This window comes from Melozone crissalis, unplaced genomic scaffold (assembly GCF_028551555.1).
Source record: "Melozone crissalis strain CALT ecotype California unplaced genomic scaffold, PUWL_Pcris_2 ptg000019l_1, whole genome shotgun sequence".
In the NCBI taxonomy this organism is placed as follows: Eukaryota; Metazoa; Chordata; class Aves; order Passeriformes; family Passerellidae; genus Melozone; species Melozone crissalis.
Window position 1 is genome coordinate 20382158 of NW_026535797.1, and position 21035 is coordinate 20403192.

General features: G+C 34.5%; 1 protein-coding gene across 4 annotated transcripts in view; it reads right to left on the reverse strand.

Moving 5' to 3' along the window:
- Positions 1 to 186: 186 nt before the first annotated feature.
- PPP3CB (protein phosphatase 3 catalytic subunit beta) overlaps positions 187 to 21035 on the reverse strand; it is a 40046-nt gene continuing 19197 nt past the window's right edge. Inside the window, exons 6-14 of one of the 4 annotated variants that reach the window (XM_054277310.1) lie at positions 18546 to 18685; positions 18370 to 18447; positions 18176 to 18270; positions 16560 to 16685; positions 14515 to 14592; positions 9979 to 10060; positions 9019 to 9116; positions 3522 to 3551; positions 187 to 1873 (exon numbers count right to left, since the gene is read on the reverse strand). In XM_054277310.1, the coding sequence (XP_054133285.1) occupies positions 1695 to 1873; positions 3522 to 3551; positions 9019 to 9116; positions 9979 to 10060; positions 14515 to 14592; positions 16560 to 16685; positions 18176 to 18270; positions 18370 to 18447; positions 18546 to 18685 (906 nt within the window). In that variant the 3' untranslated portion in view covers positions 187 to 1694. Of the gene's footprint in view, positions 1874 to 3521; positions 3552 to 9018; positions 9117 to 9978; positions 10064 to 14514; positions 14593 to 16559; positions 16686 to 18175; positions 18271 to 18369; positions 18448 to 18545; positions 18686 to 21035 lie in introns of all 4 variants that reach the window. The other 3 variants (XM_054277309.1, XM_054277313.1, XM_054277312.1) reach the window with 3 other exon arrangements.

Consider the following 21035-nt stretch of genomic DNA (forward strand, 5'->3'; position numbering starts at 1 on the left):
AAAAAATAGCAGCAGGAATAAAATTTAAATTACATAGTGAGTGTTTTTATTCAACTAGTTTTCTGCAAGCTAAATCTGACCTTTTATGCTATTTTTTTGAATGGCTTAAATATTGAAGGCTATTTCTAAAAAATTTGCAAGGCCAGATTAGACCTATGTATGCCAAATAAAACCAATACACAGTGATAGGAGCCGCAGCCCATGCACAAAATTTATTGTGTGCTACCGTTTATAAAATACTTGAATAGTTCAGAACATGCATAAAATTTCCAACTTAGGGGTATGTACAGATTGTAGTTTATGGCAAAGAAAAAAAAAAAAAGAGATGAACTCTAGTGACATAAGTTTCAAGTCGTGTTCCAGGGGATGAGAAGGACATGTAGCAAATGTCAAAATATATAACAAAGTACACTGGCAATCAGTACAGTCCATTATTTGTGAACAAATTAGCACAGGGCTTCAATTTTTATTTTAACCAAGCAGTCCTGTAGATACCAAAATACATGCAGTCTCAAGTTTACACTTTCACTAATGCCTTAGCAGTTGAACATAGCAATTGCTTACGCGCTGCTTTGCTTTAACAAAAAGTATGTCCGATACAGGTTCAGTTTCCTTTACAGATTTAAAAATAATAAAAAAGCTTGCAGCTATTCAGCCCAGTGATTGTTAGCTATTTGTGCAACCGTAATACTCACAATAAACTAAAAGTACCTATAACATCTAGGTAACCTATAGATGTACATCATAGGTCTATATATTAAATATTTGCAAAATGAAAACATGCATACACAAAATACAATGCCAAGCTTTACAGACTTGATATGAATCAAAATTTACTTAAACAATGTACAAAGTTCAATTAAAAGTACCTTAAAATTAACACTTCCATACTTTTCTTACTTTTAAAATTAGTATATATATATTTTTTAAATTCAAGGTGGGGAAAAGTCTTGAAAAAGCTGGGCAAAAAAGTTTCTAAATTAAATATTTTTTTTTAATTTGTGTTCAAGTAATAAACATTCCTACATAGAAATCTTCTGATAAGCTGTAACTAAAAAATACAGTGAATACAATATAGAATTAGCAACATCTAAAGGAGTAAACCTGAGGTCAGCATTTTACAGAATGACCAACTGAAATGTTTTGGCATTTTTTTCTGTTATTTAAAATACAGTTTTTGCAGCCTCAGATATTTTAAGACCATTCTAATCTATAATTTTAAAGACATATCATGAAACCAATGTCCATTAATAAATAGTTAGCTCTTAGGGTTGTATTTGAAAGTCTGATTTAAACAAACGAACAAACAAACTACCTCTACTGAAAGAAAAATCCCATTTGTAAACTTAAAAGTGTTGACAACGTAAGCGTAAGATGCTAGCCTAGGTGTGCTTTAGTGAGAACAGTCCGATCCTTCCCCCAGATCTCTTCCCAAGCTGCAGCAGCCAGTGATGGATGTTTGTGTGAAAGGGTGAGGCACACGCTCCCGGGAGGTTGGGTCACCGTGTAAGAGAGGGGCTGTTGTCTCAAAAGCATGATGGTCTCTCTTCAGTGGGATCAAGTCAGATGGTTTTCCACCTCGTGTAAGTAGTCACTTCAAGTGATCCCCCTATTTAATTTATTGTCACATCAAAAAGCAATAATCTAGGAATTCTCAGGCAGGACATGAGTGAGTAAACCAGAAGCTGATGTGGTCACTGTGCATTGTTGTTGCCAGTTCCATTGTTTCCATTGGCATTTGCTGTGTTTACAGTATTAATACCATCTTGTTGAAGAGCATCTTTTCTTGGTGGCATTCTCTCATTGATCCTATCCAAACCTTTTGCTTCTTCAAAACTGCAGATTCTGTGTTGCGGAGAGAATCCTCGTATTGCTTAACAAAATGCAAATTTGATATGTCAGTAATGGAAAAAAAAGATGAAAGCATATACTTTTTCTAACAAATGATGTTTAAAAAAGGATTAAAAATCAGCCATAGAAACTTATGGCCCTGCAACTGTATTGCTAAAAGATTCTCTAACCTGCTTTCCTGAAATGTTCACAGCAATCATTGTTTCAGTTCATTACAAAAAGAACAAAGTATGGCAAATATTCTGCAAGCAGGAATCAAGGGGTTTAAGCCCACTTGATTGCTTCTGCGTGTCCCTGGTGGGGCCAGCTGTCACTGCTGTGCTTTTACTGCTCAGCTCATTGGGCTAATCTTAACATCCCCCTTCTCTGCAGGGCAATGTCAGTAAGATCTAAGCAGCACAGCAAGTGCAGTGGAGGCAAAGCAGCAAAGGGTTACAAAAGTAGTGGCAGATTTACATCCTGCACACACACCAATGGCCTGATCCTGCAGTTTTCATGCAGGCAAAACTGCAGGATGTGGTTCACACTGTGCTAATCATGTGGATGATGGAAATGGACACAACCACAATCACCAAGTTAGCACTGTGGTTCAACAATGGTATCATTTAAATACACATGTATTTAAAGTATAGAAAATAGGTATTATTTTGCTACTGATAATTTTGATGAATGAGGTCTGTAGTTGAATTTACACCTGAAAATGGCTGACCACATAATAAGACTGAAGTCTTTGGGATGAAATAATTCTTTGGAGATTTAAGTACAGCTTTTCACTCACAACAACAGGACCTCTTGCAGGTGTGTGTGAGAACAGAATATGGCACTTGTTTATATTTTTGGAGATCTGACTTCCTTAATTAAAAAAACAAAGAATACAGTCATTAAATGGTGCTTTGCAACTAAATCTGAAAAACCCCAAAGGTAGCTCTCTCTCTCAATGGCTATGCTGTTTGTCATTCATTTCACTGAATTCTGAGCAAGAAGAAACTAAAGTCTCTCTGAAAAGAAACAATCTGAAGTTGAATACTCTGAACCAAATAATTTGATGGCATTTCCCTCAATACCAATAATAGAGGATGTATATACAAAACTCACTTAGCACAGAAGCACTACCAATCCATCGAATTTAATGTCTCATAAATACTAGAAATAATTTTGAACAGTAAATTATATTCAAAATCTATAGAAAAAAGTTATATGTCTTGCACTACCAGATATCACAGAAAGTTTAAAAAAATGTTCAAAGCCATTAAATATATTTTATGAGAAGGCATGCATAAACAACCCTCCTTCCACATATAACATCCCTCCCCACAATCAAACAAAACCTTCAGTTGAATGCAGAAAAAAAAACCACTAAACACTTCTATTTTTAAGAACTTCGAGACAACATCACATATCACAACATGCTATTGTACAAAAACCTACAGCATATTCTGTAAAAATAAAAACAAAAGGAGACCAAAACCCCCCAAGAACTTCCCTAAAATATTAAAAATAATCATTATCCTAAAGCCAGAAATGAATGTTACATGTAAAATAGATGAATCAATGCAGTTGATTCATCTCTGCTTGTGCAAGTTGAAAATAAAACACACCCACACAGAGTACTTTTGAATTCCCTCCCAGACACCACAGATCTCTGCCAAGGGCAAAGACTCTGATCATACCTTTTTCAGCCTCAATTGCCTCTACAGTGGCTGTACAGAAGTGAGCAGATGCATGCAAAATGAATGAGAAAGATGAAGAGTGTAATATCGCACAGCAGAAAAGGCAATGATCAATTTAATATAGTATGCTACGCCAGATTCGATTACAATTAGTTAAAATTACAATTAAGTTTTTGGGGGATTGCTTTTAAGTCTAAGTGAAACTTTTCCTAAATTTTAACTAACAGAGTTATCAACTAAAAGTTTGTCTAAGTAACACTAATTCAACTGATGTTATTAACTATACATTTCTGTAACTTTTGGTTGTGATTTTTGTTTTGATTTTTTTTAAGACAGCAACAGAAAACTTCAACAGATGTTAAAATTGTGGTATGGTTTAAAAAAATACTAAAAATCTATTTGAGACTATTTCTGAAGATTAAAATGCATTAGTGAGCTTCATTAAATTACTAGGAGTGACACTATAAAAATAACACTACCAGCATTTGAATAATAATAAAAAATTACTTTTCTCTTTATCTTTAGCTCCCTGAAGCTTAACTAGTACTTCAATTTCTCACAATATTTTAAGCTAAAATGGGCATCTCTGAGAATTAAATAATGAAATTTAAGCCAAAGAAGACAAATCTAGAAAGTTATTCAAATCTGCATATTTAAAAAGTAAATTGTTTAGCTGAATCAATGACAAAGTCTACAGCAGGAAGAGGTCTGGATTTAACATAGTTTTAGTGGGTGAATTAATGTGAATATGAAGAACATCTAGCTCACTAGCTGTTTTTCTAACTAAATAACTATGACAACTGCTTTGATTTCTTATGTGTAAGATCTTTCCTCATAATTTTAGCTTTAGATGGCAAAGCTTTAACATAAGGTTATTATTATTACAACCTGAACTGTAGCTAAGTCAATCATGGTAACAACTTTTTACCTCCTCCTCCATTTGCCATGCCTCTAATACCATAATTTCAGAAATATTAACAAAAAGTAGCTTACATAGTGGTAAACCTACTTGTGTAGTGCTTCATACTGTTAACAACAAAAATCATGGCAGAGTATTCAAGCAAGTGCTGGGGAAAATAGCTCTATAAGAAAATAGGGCATTAGATGAGAATAGAATTCTTTAAAGAGATTTAAGTTCATTACTTCTCATTTCCTATCCAACAAGACCAATCACCTACACTGTGCCTACACTATCTTATATATGAATTGCCTACACTATGTTTTAAGCTCACTGTTGCATAAGGTTCTAATTTTCACTGTGATAGTCTAAAAAATTTGGATACTTGCATTATGTAAGTATCCAATAAATACTATTTTATTTCATAAAATAATATTAAATACTTAAGGAAAATGCAGCATTTTGAATTTCATATACTGCACTTTCCATGGAACAAAAAATGAAAAAAATGTTAAAACAGTTCTGCACTTAAATCTACAGAGACAAGGGCAATTCCAGAATTAAATCAAAAAGCCACTTGAATGGATGCTTATTTATTTTTACTTTAAGGGAGAGAAACTTTCTCTATTTCTAAAAATAAATTACTTTAAGAGTTGTTTTAGAAAGTCACCAAATACATATATGCAAACTATAATCAATTTGCCATACAAATATAAAACTATGTAAAGAAACCACCTCTTTCCACCATTTTCTGTTACCTGTGGAGTCTTTGTTTTCAATCTTTTCCTGAAAAGATCATGAATACTGATTTATCTCTGCAAATTATGTTGCTTGGTCATAAATACAAATTTCAAAATTTACTCCTAGTTCACACTACTTGTAGTACTACTATTCCAAAAAGACCTTGGAATATTCATCACAGTTAGGAAGAAGATAATTTTCTACTTGACATAAAAGAGCAAACTGACTGGAAAATACAAGCACTTAAAAAACCTGTAGAGACTCAATTTGGAAAATAATTTTGTTGGATTCTCTTTTGCAAGTATATCTAATTAAAACTTTATACTTTGTAGACTTCGATAAACCTCAAATAAATACTGGACCATATGAACAGATAATTCTGAAGTCTTTGCTCTGAAAATTCTCAACAGAAAGCTCATTTTAAGCAACAGGTTTCAATGGCATTTCTATCCTTAATTTCAGCTCTCCTCTTGTTTTACTTAATGGATATATCTGACACAAAATCCTTACCAATTTGCAACCTAAACATAAAAAACTATCTTGACTGCTTCCTGACTAATAGCAGGGGCAGCAGTTCAACTGATATCCACGGAAGTACTTACAATTATTAATTTAGATTTCTGTTTAGTATGTTGCTGAATAAAGCTCTAGGTGTTTTGTCAGTTTTTAGCAGATGTTAGTTCAGTTTGGAAGCTAATTTTATTGAATTCAATTCACAAAATAAGTCACTAGGAAAAGTTATTTTAAAGAGCAGTACTTAATATTATCTTTATTATCTCAGCTACTATAATGCAAGCAACAAAAACAATAAAAAAACAAATTTACATAAAAAAAAAATTAGAAATATACAAAGACGATGGTTTCCCAAAGTCTGTTTTTAACCTAATACATTAAAGCTATCAAAAAGTAAGTTATGATTCATTTAAAAAAATATATCTATATTCATGAAAAAAAGAAATCATACATTGACATCTCCCATAGGATGTAGGCTTGCATTTTTTCCAGAATTACACTTTTGAACTGAGCTGTCTTTGTTTAAGCCCTTTGCTGCACTCTGCATTTGCCATTCCCCCCATGGCTGCTCTGTGCTGCAGTGAGGATCTGTCCTGGTGCTGCCTGGAGGGATGGCAAAGCCAGCAGGCAAAAACACCAGGCAAAAACACCAGGCAGAAGCACCAGGCAGAAGCACCAGGCAGTGCTGCTCCGAGCAGGAGGAGGAGGAGAAGGGCCAGCAGGTCACAAACACAGCAGCTGGGCTCCACAAAGTCCTGACAGAACAGTGGCAGCTGCTAAGACCTACTATGGAAAATGTTACTGACATTAAGAATTATAATAGGTAGATATGCAAAATTTGCATGTTTGTGTATATCTATTTGCCCTGATAAAATTATTTCAGCCAGCTCTCTAGAGAAATGTAAATATACACTCCAATTTCTTATAACTTTCAAAGCTGCTTATTGATTTAACAGCAACCGATGAGCCATTGAAAAATGAGCATCTGTAAGACTGAAACCAGGAAAACCTGGGACACACTGGTCAATTCTGCGTATCTTTAGGCCAACAAAAGAACAAAATAAAAAATTACTTCAATTATAACTATGTTCTTTTATTTTTGCAAGCCTATGCTAGTTTAAGTTATTGATAATATACTGACCAACAAAGTATAAAATACTTCAAGGAGTAATTAAATATTTGTAGTAAGAAATATACACTATACTATCAGTGACTGTATTTTTTTTTGTCAAAAATATAAATTCTCTGATACTACAATGGTTTAAAAAATGGTCAGTTAGTGAAGTTTTATTTTATTTTTGGTTTACTGCTACCTTTGCAATTGAGCATTAATCCTAATTTGAAAACTACTTTCTTAAGACTGAAACAGTAACATGCCTATCACTAAAAAGAAGTTACTTCAGTTTAAGTACTAATTTATTTTGAACAATCAACATGACTAAAACAAATGAGGAATATTAATGTAGTGCATCAGAGAATACTGCCATCAAAAGTTCTAGTCAAGAGAAAACCCACACCCACAAAAATCCAGTATGGATTTTGCATACTTTCCAAATGTCCCACATTTTCTGTCGTGGTGGAAAGTCATATGCTTTATGAAAAAAAATTTTCAAGTCAGTTTGATCCTCTCTGGTATTTGTAATGCAACATGGATAAAAATTTGTTAAATGAGTGAGAGGAATGCAGACTCATTTTTAAGCATAATAAAATTTCTTATTAAACAATGAAAATTAAAGCTAGAATATATGCTTTTGGAATAGTTGAATGGATTAGGAAACATACACCATTTCTTGTTATAGACATTCACAAAACAATCACATACATACACTGGACATATAAACTTACTTGTAGACATTATATGTCCACTGAAAAATGATTTAAAATGTGACATTTGTGTTTCAAAGCTACTAAAAACCAGCTTTGATAGTTTAAGAGAAAATGTAGTGAAAGGCTTTTAAAAAACTACATAGCAAATATAAGGAATTCAAATAAACAGTCTAAATCATGAAATGAGAAAAGCAGCTACTCTTGTAAAGTAGATTGTGTAAAAAGTGGTATTCACATATCACAATCTTTCAATAGTTATAAAATTTAGTGTTCCCACACTAAAGTTTTATACTTTGTAGTAAAGCCCAAAGGTGGCCAATAAAAAGTCTTTGAATATGTTAAGAGTGCTGCTGATATGAAGTCCAGTTTCAGACTGGTGTTTTTTAGTTATTCACCACTGTGAGCAGAAAACATGGACTTCATTCTTTTAATACACTTGCAAGCTCATAGCATCCTCCCTAATTCTAGTTAATCATTATGGGCCTTGTGAAAAATATGATCCAATGATTCAACAAACTAAAAAAAGAATGAAAACCTTTTACAAAATATTCAATGAGCCAGATTACAGGTATATTTTGTATAGAGTTCTTTTTATTTTCATGCAAAAAAATATATGCACACTTAATAACACCCTTTTATTTTGATTTATTTACAAGTTTTAAATTCAATCCCTTTATTCTCAACTGATTTTATAACAAATGATTGAATATTTTTCAAGTACATTGTTGTTGAAAATGCACAGACAGTGTGCAGCAGCAAATGCAGCAAACCTCAAAAACAAGGTGCTACAACATTGCTTCTACATCAAGAGACAGACAAGTGTCTGGGATAGTGGTTTAATTTTAACACTTATACAGACATACATCTATACCTAGAGAGAGACAGACAGATCTAAGAAAGCAGCTACATCTGCAGAGGAAGGAAACAGCATGTTACAAGGACAATTCAGGGAGGTCAATTATACATAGAACATTTGACAAACAACATAGAGAACAAACTTTGGCATTAATTACCAGGGTACAAAACATAGCACATTCCAATCTGTCAATGGAGTGTAATATGGAACTATGCAGTCTGTAGCTGTTTGTTAATATTAATATCAACAAGTATTTGACATTGTCAATGAAAATACTAACACAGCTATAATAAAACCATTTTAATGGAGAGCACACAAGTAATGATGCAAAATTACACTGCCATTTTTTTATCTGTAATGACTAAATGCCTCAATACGAGATCTATAAGGTCACCCCACCTGAAAAATTGTAAACTAAGGAAGCTCAGAATCTGAAAAGCATAGCTTGACACTGCTGAACTAGTTGGCTTTTAGTTTTATACCCTGGTTAAGTATCCATTTCACATTGCCTGATTAACACATAACACTATGCTTGTATCAGCCGCTAAGACAAGAACTGAAAAGCATAAGAAATTCCCTGCATGCATTATGTGTGGTGTTAGCAAAAGAGTGAGATGTGCCCCAGTCCATCTGAGGCACAGCAAGTTGCATAACATCATTACCACTTTGCAGGGTCTGTCGTCCTCCAGCCAACACTCCACTAGGTAACATTCCAGTGGGAGTCAAACCCTTGAGTGTCAGCACACTTTCACTCTCCTCCCTGGGTGAAAAAAACAGTAACAAAACCTTAAATATCTGCACATGAAAACTTGCATTAAAGTAAAATAATGGATGGGGAAAGGGACAGCCCAGTTTTGCTGTGTTTTTAGGCATGTCAAGACTGAATGCAAATACAATTTCCAACAATTTAAAAGGTGAAAATAATTCTATTCCATACCAGTCTTTCCTCTGCCTAGGAGTTACACATGCTGGCTACTTCTGAACCAAATTCTGAGCAGTTATTCCCATGCAGGTTCATTAGCTTTGAAATGAGCACTGAATGCTTCATGAGGTGCAGAATATGCCTCACTACCATAAAACAATCCCCAATTTTGTCTGAAATGTCTCTATATAAAACTATAAAAAATTACCCCTATTTGAGCAATTATGTTCTGTGGAAAAACAGACATTTTGGGTAAATAGGATGATGAAATCTCGACATTTAAAGAAGATGGAATATTTTTTAAATAGCTGAAAAGAAACAAGCCAAAACTGAAAACAAAACCCCTCTACTCCCCAAGTTTGTGCTATATCAGAAATTTTCAGTCAGTCCTGACCTCCTTCATTATACACTTGATTTCAGTCTCTCTATCTGGTGTTGCCTTTCCAAGACTCTTAGTTAACAGCTGGACAAACATGTACACTAAAGATCAGGTTCTCTAATTTCTTGCAACATGTCTCAAAAATAACTCAAAAATATTCTTCAAGCAAAAATTCCATCAACAGGGTGCTCCAACATGCCAAACAAGATTCTGATGCACAGTGATCTCCCTGAAAAATCTTTGGCATTCATTATCCTGAAACAGAGATGTTTACCTTGCATATGTAATAGGGGTTAAAGAATGCAGAAATCATGCAAGTACCTGAGAACAGAGAAGACTCTTGCCATCTTGCCAATTGCACGAATTTTATTTCTGATTATTTCCTTCCTTGCGGCAGCTGTACCTACTTTCAATAGAAGAAGAAAAAAGTCTCAAGCTCATGATTCTTTAGAAGGTCATTGTTTTAAAGTGCATCAAATTTAACAATCTGTTTAAGTTCAGTACTCTTCATAGGAGGTCAAAAAGTTATCAAATTAGAGCTTCAGAATGCCAGCAAAAACACCATCACCTCTGTGTCCACAAAATACACACAAAAAAGTTTAGATTGTTCACAATGATTTTCTACACCTAGTAAGCACCTGAACTACCAGCACTACAGTGTAGTAACTATATTCACTCATTTACCTAAATTTTACACTTTAAATTCTTAGTACTGACATGTACTAAGAATGTGTATGTGTATATATCAACACGTAGGCAAGCAGCCCAATATAGAAGCCAAAGAGATACTTAAGCCACAAAAATTAAAGATTTTCTAATTGTTACACAGCTGTTCAAGAGAAAACAGTGGTTTCCTTGTGTTTATGTCAGCTACCCAAAACACAACTCCATGAGAACCCCTCAGAAAATAAACAAGCAAAAAATTGCAGTGGTACCTTTCTTACCACTTAAGTCTGTATTCTACATCATCTTCGGTTTGTATCATTTGCAGAAATTACAAATATCAAAGATCTGGAGTAAATACTGCATATTCCACAGGGCAGAGTGATACCACTTATGACAGACAAAAGTGAAGGCAAAACTCTTAAAGCAGGCTTGTGATTAGGAAGGAGAGGCACCTTTGCCTGCCTTGACACAAAAACAGAAACACCTTTCTCCAACACCCTTCTCCTTTCTCTGGTTTGTTTCAATGTATACAAGTCATCCTTCCCATCATCTTACTATCCCTTTGCCAACTCCTCAATTTTATTAAACCAGTAGAGGCAGATGAGGAGATATCAAAACCAAAATCCTTACTTCTCTTCAGCCACTGGAGAAGGAGAGCATTAATCACATCAAGGTAACAGTAACTCAGTCATACTGTGAATTGAACCACAGGGGACCAAGAGTGAACAAGCTCAGACAGGTCTGTCAGGTATTCCAGAACTCCATGTACAATGTTGTTCAGGCTTCAGAGAAAGGCACACAGTAAGAAGTTGCCAATTAATTGTAAGAATGTAGAAGAAAGGACCAAAGAAGCGGGCAGAGGAAGAGCTACACGTCCAAAATTGTCTTACTTGCACTCAAAAAGGGAGCTGAGCTGTGGAAGAAGCTGTTTTCCATCCCTGCCCACTAGCACGGGGCTTCCCCATGAGGGCACAGACACTCAGGCACAACAGTCACACTTCTCAGACCACAGCTCAAGGACACAAGGCCTTCTGTGGCACAAGAAGGGTAGACTTTCCACCCTCAACACCAAACCAAATAAAAGACAAAAGATAAAGCATGTAAGGGCAAAGAACAACAACAAAACCACACAAGACAGAAAAGGTGTAATGACAAAGAAAAAATGGGGGCAAGAGATGGCTTTTGTAAGAACACAATGACAGAATCTTGGGGTATGACAAACACCTGCCAGTCCACATGAACAAAGCAAAAAAGCCAGGAACTGCTGAGTAAATTTTGTTTTTAGACAAAGTTACAATTTTAACAGACATAAAACTAAAAAACTGGCAAAACAGGTGGCTCAGGAAAAACTTGAAATAGGATAGTATGAAACATTCAATTTTTACTGAAAAAAATTTCCTTGAAATCTTAACTTTTAATTTTTAAAGTTGTAGAAATTTTTGCTTTCTCTCATTGAACACTACTGAATAGCTACTTGAGAATGCAGAATGAGAAGACTCTTTTAGAGTTTGAGAAGCTCAGGGCTAAGGGGGACATCAAATATTTCTCTTTAAGTTCCTCAGTTTTCCTTCTACCTACACCAATTTGCAGGCTTCACTGTTGCCAAGCTGTAATGTGCCAAATGGAAAGACTTCAGGCAGTGCTAGTCTCTTGCTCTAAAATGAGAAAGGTTGCTTTGGAGTGTTTGGTTTGTTTGAGAGAGTTTTGTTTGTTTGTTGGGATTTTTCATTTTTGTTTTTTTTAAACATGATTTCTCATTGCCCTGGCCCTCCAGAAGCAACACAGCCAAGGCAAAAAGCCAAAGGCATCACTCCAGGCTGCAGCACTGCACTAATGTGGCCACTCAATCCTGGTTACTTAGAGAGTGGCATCTGCTTGCAGAAGAATGTCTTGATTACACCCTAAATTATAGGAGATATGACAAAGAACTTCCCCATTTCCCATTCCCAAGGCCTGCATAAGAAACAAATTCAGAAATGCTGACATGTTATGCCCTAGACATAACTTCTGGAAACATGTCTATAATCTAATGCATTCCAAAGTATTAGAAATATTCTCTGGAACCAAAAATTTCACACAGAGAGAAAAAATATTATTAGGCAAGTAGTAGCCAGAAGAGTATTTCTGCACAAAACTATCTGTCCTGTGATTTCTGAAAAACAAGTGACAGACCATGAATTTAAGTTGGTAACTAGGCTTCTTTTTACAATTTGCATCTGGTCAGCTTCAAAATTCACAGAGAATTAAAAAGTACTTTTTTTTGACATCTCAGTTAAGAAGACAAAATGTACCATACAAACCAGATTTTGGAACATTTTATAAACACATACCATGCACAACCTTAAAAAACAGCTCATGAGGAAAGTATTAAAGAGCAAGACAGACAACTGAAAGCTCCCTACACATGCAGGACCAAAGATAAAATTTTAGAAGTAGATAAAAGAATGAAATTCTATAAAAAAAAAAAGGAATGAAAAAAGAAGGAAAAAAAAATTCATGCACAGAAAGACAGATGTCTTGAAGTATGACTTCTCATCGCAAAATACGCAAGTTTTTATAAAATTCCCATTAAAATGGTTAATAATCGTAAAATATTACAAAATAACTCTTAATAGAAAGGTTATTTTCTCATTAATACTTTAGACTGTCAGGTTCTGTGGAGTCATATTTCAAAACATTCCTACTCTGTCTGGTCTGTACCTTTTTTATTGCCATATATGAGTCGCTCTTCAGATGGAGAGTCCAGAAAAAAAGGAAGTGAACGATGGAGAAAAAGGTGAGTGAGACAAAAAAAAAATATATTTAACTTGGCAGTGGTAATAAAGAAGGAATGGAGAAGAAATATGAAAAAAAAAATGGAAAATTGCAACACTTCAAAATGCATTGATCAAACAAGAAGTGCAATTGTTGAGAATATTTAAAATTTGACGAATAACAAGTGAATGCTTGAAAGTCAACAGTTAAAAAAAAATCCAACCACATAGAAAGATAAAGCATAGACAGTACCTAGGTGGCATAAGAGATGCATCAAGCAAAGAAATTGTTAAAGGAGACAGAATAAAAAAATAATTCAAATTAAGAAACTACAGACAGGGCATATGCAATCAACTGACAACTGCAGCTACTCTGGCAAACATAAATCCTAATGCCTCAGAATACCACCACACCCTGCTTGGTGCAACTGCTTTATGCTCACTTTAGGAGATTTACTTGCATAAAAACCAGGAATTGACTGTTGGTAGGATCACTTTTGACACTTCTTCCACGTTTTCACATTTTTGGCAATCATCTCAATAGCAGCAAAGTTGAAGTGGCTCAGAACCAATGCACTCCAATGGGAAACACACAGCTGCTTAGCACAACACTATTCTGCTATTGAATTTGAACACAGTAATGCTAAGAAGGGGGTTGTGTCGCTAATGTCTTTACAAATGATCCTTTCATGTTCCTCAAAGGCTGCTGAAAGTTTTCTTCCTCCTCCCCCATCAACAACAATTCACCAGATCAGTTCTGTTATTGGATGAAATGAAGCAAGTCTGAAAAATGTTTAGGTGTGACATTAAGTACTTCTGTAAAAAGCTCAACAAAACTAAGTCTAGGTCTTCATGTGAATGCTGCTTCCTAATCATCATGCTACAAACCTCTCTTAACAACCTACTGTATCACAGTTTAAGAGACAAAAAGATGTTGTAATTCATTACACGAATACACATAATAAAATGTACATAAACAAGTTGTCCTTTGAACTCAAATGCAGATTTAACCTTGCATTTCAGACTTTATTTATAGTACTTTGCCATAAAAATAGCGTCTGATGTTCTCCAACATCAACTGTTATTAAAGGGCAATAATTAAGAAATTCAGTGTATTATAATACATTTAGTCTAAAGAGTAGCAAAGTAAGTTAGTATGTTTCAAATTTCAAGTGCCAAGACATTTGGTGAATTTCCCAGTAAAAGTTTATTTTATATTGTAATCACATATGAGGATTTGCAAAGGTTGCTATTACTGCTTCTCGATCACAAACACAAACGCAATTCCCTTCTCTGCCCCACCAAAAGCATTGTTTTCCACAGAAAAATTTGAAGGCAATTTTTTTCAAATGCAGGCAATATTACACCAGTCTGAGTTAACTATTGTTTATAGGTTATTACAATTAGGAAGATTTACATATCTTAAAGTAAACCCTACCGTCAAATTGATCTTCTCCCTCCGTCATCAGCTCATCGTCAGAGCAAATGCTCAAAACATTCACCAACATTTCTGTTACTGTATAGGAAAAAATAAATGTTAATTCATTCTGTGTAGAATTTAAAATATTTCCATGTACACAAGATACTGCTAGTCACCAGCAACTCTAGTGAATGAACTTCTCACACCACAGCCATCGCTCAGTAACCTAATTTCAAAATAATTCTTGATGTGAGCTGCCACAGAATTTAAAAAGCTCAGAAAAATAAGAAGCTATAAATTATACAACTAAACATTAAACAATCAAACAGCATGAACATTCCTCTCTTACAAGGAGTTCTTTTAGATAAGACTTTTCTTGTAAATTAGTAGCTTTATGTTAAAAGTCAAGTACTTGAACTAGTTTTTATGCAAACTTTACCTAAATATGAAAAATTTTGGCTGCTCAAATTCACGCTTGAATTGAAAAAGCTTTTCTATTCCTGACAACAGCAGGCATGTAGCAGAAATACTCAAGCAGAAAAATATTAGAATATAAATATGGTAAATATAAATATATAAAACATATTTATATAAATATCTATTTGTATTTCAAACACCCCTTAAATTTATTAACATAGTGGACACAAGTTTTTTGAGATGAGTTTGTGTATTTTTTTCCCTCCGTGAACATTCTTATTCTGCCATTTAATCTTCCTGATGTATATCAGACTTTCTTAAAATACTCAAACCTTCCTCTACATGGAGTATTCAGAAACCTATCCCAAAGGCAGTAGGTTAAAAACTCTGTAAATTGCTGCCTGCATTTCTCCATGACTAATTCACACAACCCCAGTGTTATCTGCTATGGTTGTATTCTTTATTCTTGGGAAAGAGTTACTTGCTACTGTAAAAAAACCCCAAATTATTATGATTTTGATCTGATCAATGCAGACCAGACAATATTGACATTAAATCCTTCACCAAAGTGGAAACATTGTCCAAAGGCAAGGCTACGTAAGGGCCATGACTCCAGCAGTCTGAAGCACTGAGCAGGGCAATGAAACGCCCACTGTTAAATAAGCTGCTGGATGTCATTACCAGCAATGCAACAAAAGCAAAATACACAGTAGCAACCCTTTGCTGTTGAAAACATTATCTACTGCATAATCAGGCAAGAGAGATACAAACCAAATCTTCTTTCAAATGTCAGGTCCCTTCATTTAAACATTTTAAAAAAATTGTTGAGTTTGTTAACCACAGTAAGAAGTGTCCAAAGTATTTGTATGTAACTGCTCACTAAAGACAACATCAGCAAATCTAGAATCTTAGGTTTTTATGTCCTTAAACACATAACTGCAGGAAACCTAAAATTTAGTTAGATTTATTTTATTTAAATTAAATTTAAACTAAATTAAAAAGAAACTTTCAAAGAAACCTAAAGAGCTCTCCAGAGCTGTCTTTATGAAAAGAGCAGTTTCTGTCATAGAAGGATTTTAAACAGACCCAAATAGCCTCTAACCTCATTGCTTGCCAACTGAGGACTACTTGGGGCCCCAGTGTCCTAGATTCAGAGTTATCATCTCTAGAGGGAAAAGAAAAAAAAAAAAAAGGAGGATCTGTGCTAAATTATCTTTTTTACAAGAAAAAATTATAACTGAAAAACTTATCTTCAGTGAAGGTCAATCTGTTATATCCACATAGGAAAGTTAACATTTTACACAAATATCTCAATAGAAATTTATACCTATAACTACACAGGATTAACAATGCACATAACTTAGCATTCTGTAGAATATGAACAATTAAATACTAACTTCAAATGCAGTTCAAAGGTGCTACTTAACAATGAAGATGTACACCCTCAATGGAAATTATAATTTCTGTTAACATCTTAGCTATATTAGATGCAGTTCTAACTACCTTGACTTAAACAAGTAAAGAAAACAACACAAAAATAATGCAATTCATCTTTCTTTGATAAATATATTTTAAAAAACAAAAATTCTCCCAACATTAATCTGGCAGAAATAAGAGATATTAGTCGATGCATAACATCTACTAACCTTTCTCTCCAACAAATGGCAAAGACCATGTGAAAACATCCATAAAATTTGGTAGCCAGTAAGGATGAGGAGAACAATTGAACTGACGAATATTCATCACATTGTTTTCATATTTTAATACAGCAGCTAAAATGAAATTCAAATATTTTGAAAAGAATGTTTAAAACTTTTGAGTACCACAAATGTAAAGTCACAGGCTTGGCTTAGCTCTATTTGTACTTTAGACTGAATAATCCCAAAGGTATTCCATTCTCTTTCTTTCACAATATTTACAGACAGGTAACCAATGGAGCACTTTGGATTTTTACTGTGTGCGTTTCACTCTAAGGTACTGTTACATGTCAATACAGGTCTGTACAGTCCTATTTTAGGTCTACAATCAACAAAGATTTTTAAAAGTCTTGAAAAGGTATAATTTCAGTAACTTTAATAAAACTAATTCAGAGCAGCAGTACATTCAGTATATGCAAATTCAGGTTTTATTCTTCATATGTGTCTTCCCATGCTATAAGACTGGAGTAAAACCACAGACATCTTGAAGATGAGGGAAAAGAGAAAGCATAAAGAAAAAAGACAGAAAACCAGAAGCATTCTAAAGCTAAGCAAGTAGTTGACCACATTTTTCTATACTTACACTTGCATCAGACTGGGAATAGCTCAAGTGAAAAAGGGTTCTATGAATACAGTATCCATAGAGATAGTGAAAAAACTTAAAAAGCCAGTTGAAGATATTTTTACTTCCCCTTTACTTTGCAATCAGTGAAAGTAACAACAGCTCATCTTTTCCTGTGTACAGTTATGCACTCTACAGAAGTGGTATGGGCTGGGGGTGGTTCTTTATAGGTGGGTGGAAGAAAATGCAATGTATTTAATAGAAAAAAGGTGTTGGTTTCAAAGGAACACTATTGGAACATTTGGAGATCATTCATTCATCACATACTTGAAATGCCTTACTTTAATATCATACTTGAATGTCAGCAGGCTTTATTTTTAAATTCTGTTGTTGAACTTTATTCTCATCAATGAACAACACTAACTCACAGCTAAGCTCTTCTCTGTAATTCTGACCTGCAAATCTTTCTCCACACTATTAAACACGCTTCTCCTGTTCAACTCCATCTTAGCAGAGGATGGACAAAAATGGATTTATTGTTCTATACTTCCATCTTAATATTTCCAATGTTGATCAGAATTTTGATCACTACTTGCTCTTCTTTGATTTCCCATATATGGCCATTATGGGAATTACAATCACAATTAAGATGCTCAGATGCCACAATCCACAATGCAAACCACCTTCCTTGCCCACTAAAGACAATGAGAGGAGTGAATACTCATAGCACAGGGAAACCTTGCCTGACTGGATAACACCAGCAGATTTAATCACAAGTACTAAATAGCAACAACTTTCACAAAGGAAACCTCTGACCACACTTATGCTTCAAGGTACTCCTCTTACAGGAGGTTGTCATTTTTGGCTCTTCTTTATAACTTTCATTAATAGATTTTTTTTTGTCCTTTAGTTTCTTAATTGGCAAAAAGCAGTTGATATTAAATGATCTACTTAGACAATTTTATTTTATTATAACATACAATTACTAATAACAAGTTCTTACCTTTATTATTGTAGACATCCAGGTAATTAGGTGCTGAAAAAATTGTTATTAAAGATGGGAACCCTGTAGTTTGACTTTTCCTGTACATTCTATAACTGTAAAACCAAACAAATTATATTACATCTTACAGCAAATAAGCAATTAATTTTTATTTTACATTGCAACCATTTTCTTGAACGATACCAAGTACTCACCCTGCATCTTGTGCTTCATGTGCTCTAATGATTGACAACAAATTATTATTTTGCAAAAATTCACAAACTGCTGGATAGCTGTGAAATGAAAACAATTATGAGTAGAAGATATCCTCGTAAAATATTCAGGAAGAGTCAGTACTAAAACACCCAACTAGATCACAGCATACTCTCACCTATAGAAGTAGGAGCATCCTCTGACTGTGTTATGACTGAAATGCTCTGGTGAATTTTCATTTCCAAAATCTTCTGAAGGATCTGACCACAACAGGTCACACATTGGTCCAAAAGCTGGAGGCTCTTTGAATCTATCTAACTGTTTAGAAAAAAAAGGCAGAAGCACAAATACTCTTTAAATATTAAATTATTAAGTTTTACACATTTGTTAACCTACATATCCATCAATACCAAACATTTTTAGAATAAATCCCAACCATATCAAAGAGAAGTAGTTTCTGTATAGTTTTTCCTCTCCTCCTCATGAAATAAGGCACAGGCATGCCAAAAGAACCAAACCTGTTAAGAGCAATAAGATTTATTAGTTGTAAAAAGAAGGGAGATAACTTCCAGACTGATGGATATGTGTAATACAAGGTCAAGATACAGACAAGGAACAAAATGGTCCTTTTTCATGCACATGCCACATCTACTAATCTGGAGATACTACCAGGAATTAGAAAAGAGAAACAGTACAGAAAACAGGAATTATAAAAGAAAAGCATGAGTAATTAGCACCAACTAGAAGAGACTAAATATGTATTACGAAAAGACCCTAAAACTCCAAACCAACAAAAGGAAAATACAAACCACCCTGAAACACCCATCTCCATAATGGATCATTTAACAATGTAATGAAGATGCAACTGGCCCAGCTGGCTAAGGCTTTTTCATACAAGCTTTATTTTTCAGCTCTATCCCTGATGTAATGGGCCATAGAATTTTGGTAGATTTTCTCTTGGTTTCTCTCTTGCTGCTTCCTTATTGATTTTCACTTGAAACACCTATTTTAGCAGCCTGCAAATTTCCTAGTAACCACAGTCAAAAGGGGCAGAAGTTAAGGAGCAAAGTGCATTTGTTAACGTAAAAGGAAAATGCCCTGCTTAATTAAGTGATAGGCAATCAATCTCTGATGTCCCAGAAATGAGAGTTGGTATCCCAGGTTCAATGTAAAGTTTATTTGGTCTTTATGTAGCTGGAGTTTGTTCACAAGATGATTTTATCCAAGAAATGTAGGAACGGTTCTTTGATGGACAGTGCATTTATCTCACTCCACTCCCCATACCAAAGAAGATGACTTTGATGGTACTAGAGAACACTTAACTCTTCAGGACAGGCTCGAAGGGAGGTTTGGTGAGCACCTGGTGAATTTGACTCTAACGGTCCATAGGAATCCATTCAAATATGGAACCAGCAGTAGTGCCAAGCTCTCTCATGCCCTGGAAAATCAGAGCTCCCGAGGCTGCCACCTGTAACATAAGTGGAGAGGTCCAGATCTTTACAAATTCCTGCCAGATAATGGTAAGGCAGGTATTAACTGAAGTTGTTGTTGGAATTTATTCAATATTAAAATCCTGTGGTTTAACATTTCCCACACTGGATGATAAACCTGGTATGGAGTATTTCTTCCAGATTGAAGAAGTCAGTCCATCAACTTCTGCAAGTACCTGAATTTCTGTAGATTAAACCATCAAGTTTCTAAACCTCCAGCAATAAATATGGGTCCAGAAGCTAACAGAGGCATTCACACAAGGAAGTTTCAACTGTTTGCTGATTGATGTTTCCTGCAATACAGAAGGCTGAAAGTCTAGAAAATATTTCTAAGAATTTTTCTTTAGTCTTCAGGGATTTTCCTTACGACTTTGGCCAAATCAATAGAGATATTATAAATAAAAAGTTCTGGCTGCCTGCAATTAACACACCTCTCTCCCAAAACAATTTCTCATAGCATTGAAATAATAATGCAGGTATTTCCTAAAGTAAGGTGAGTTTGTAAAAAATAAATATACTTACACACACTTATACATATAGTACATATACTTACTTACATAGACACCAAATCACTTCTTCACTAGAAAATCTACTAACTGGCACAGTTCTCAGGATAGCTCAAAATTTAAGGAAATGTCACTTCAAGCTACTCAACCCAGACTACATGTATCAAATCAGAATAATCAATTTAAGGGCTTCTCTACTATTGGCACAGCAAGTAAGTTAAAGGACATGAGTAAATTCAAAACACCTGTTACTGATTTCACAATTTCTGAATGTGCTTTGGCTATAGCAAAACAGAATCTCAGTACAAACTGGCATAACATTTTTCTAAAAATGATTAAGGTAAATGAGAAAGACAATTTTCCAGAATAAGAATCAATACACCTGGTGTTGAAACTGAACTAGGTAGTGTATTTTCTATATACTGTAAAACATTTAAATCTGTGTTATTTTCAAGCTACTATGCAGTCAGGACAACTAACGTGACATGCATTATACCTCCACGTGGATGTTTCAATTCAGAAGCACCAAAACCTGAGAGGCAGATTAAGGTACAGCAAATTAAAACAACTTGGCTTTTGAGGCAAAAGACCTTCACAGAAGTTTCACACACAGACAACAGTTTTAATTAATCTGTCCTAATTTTCTTGAGAACTATCACCTAATAAAGCCTA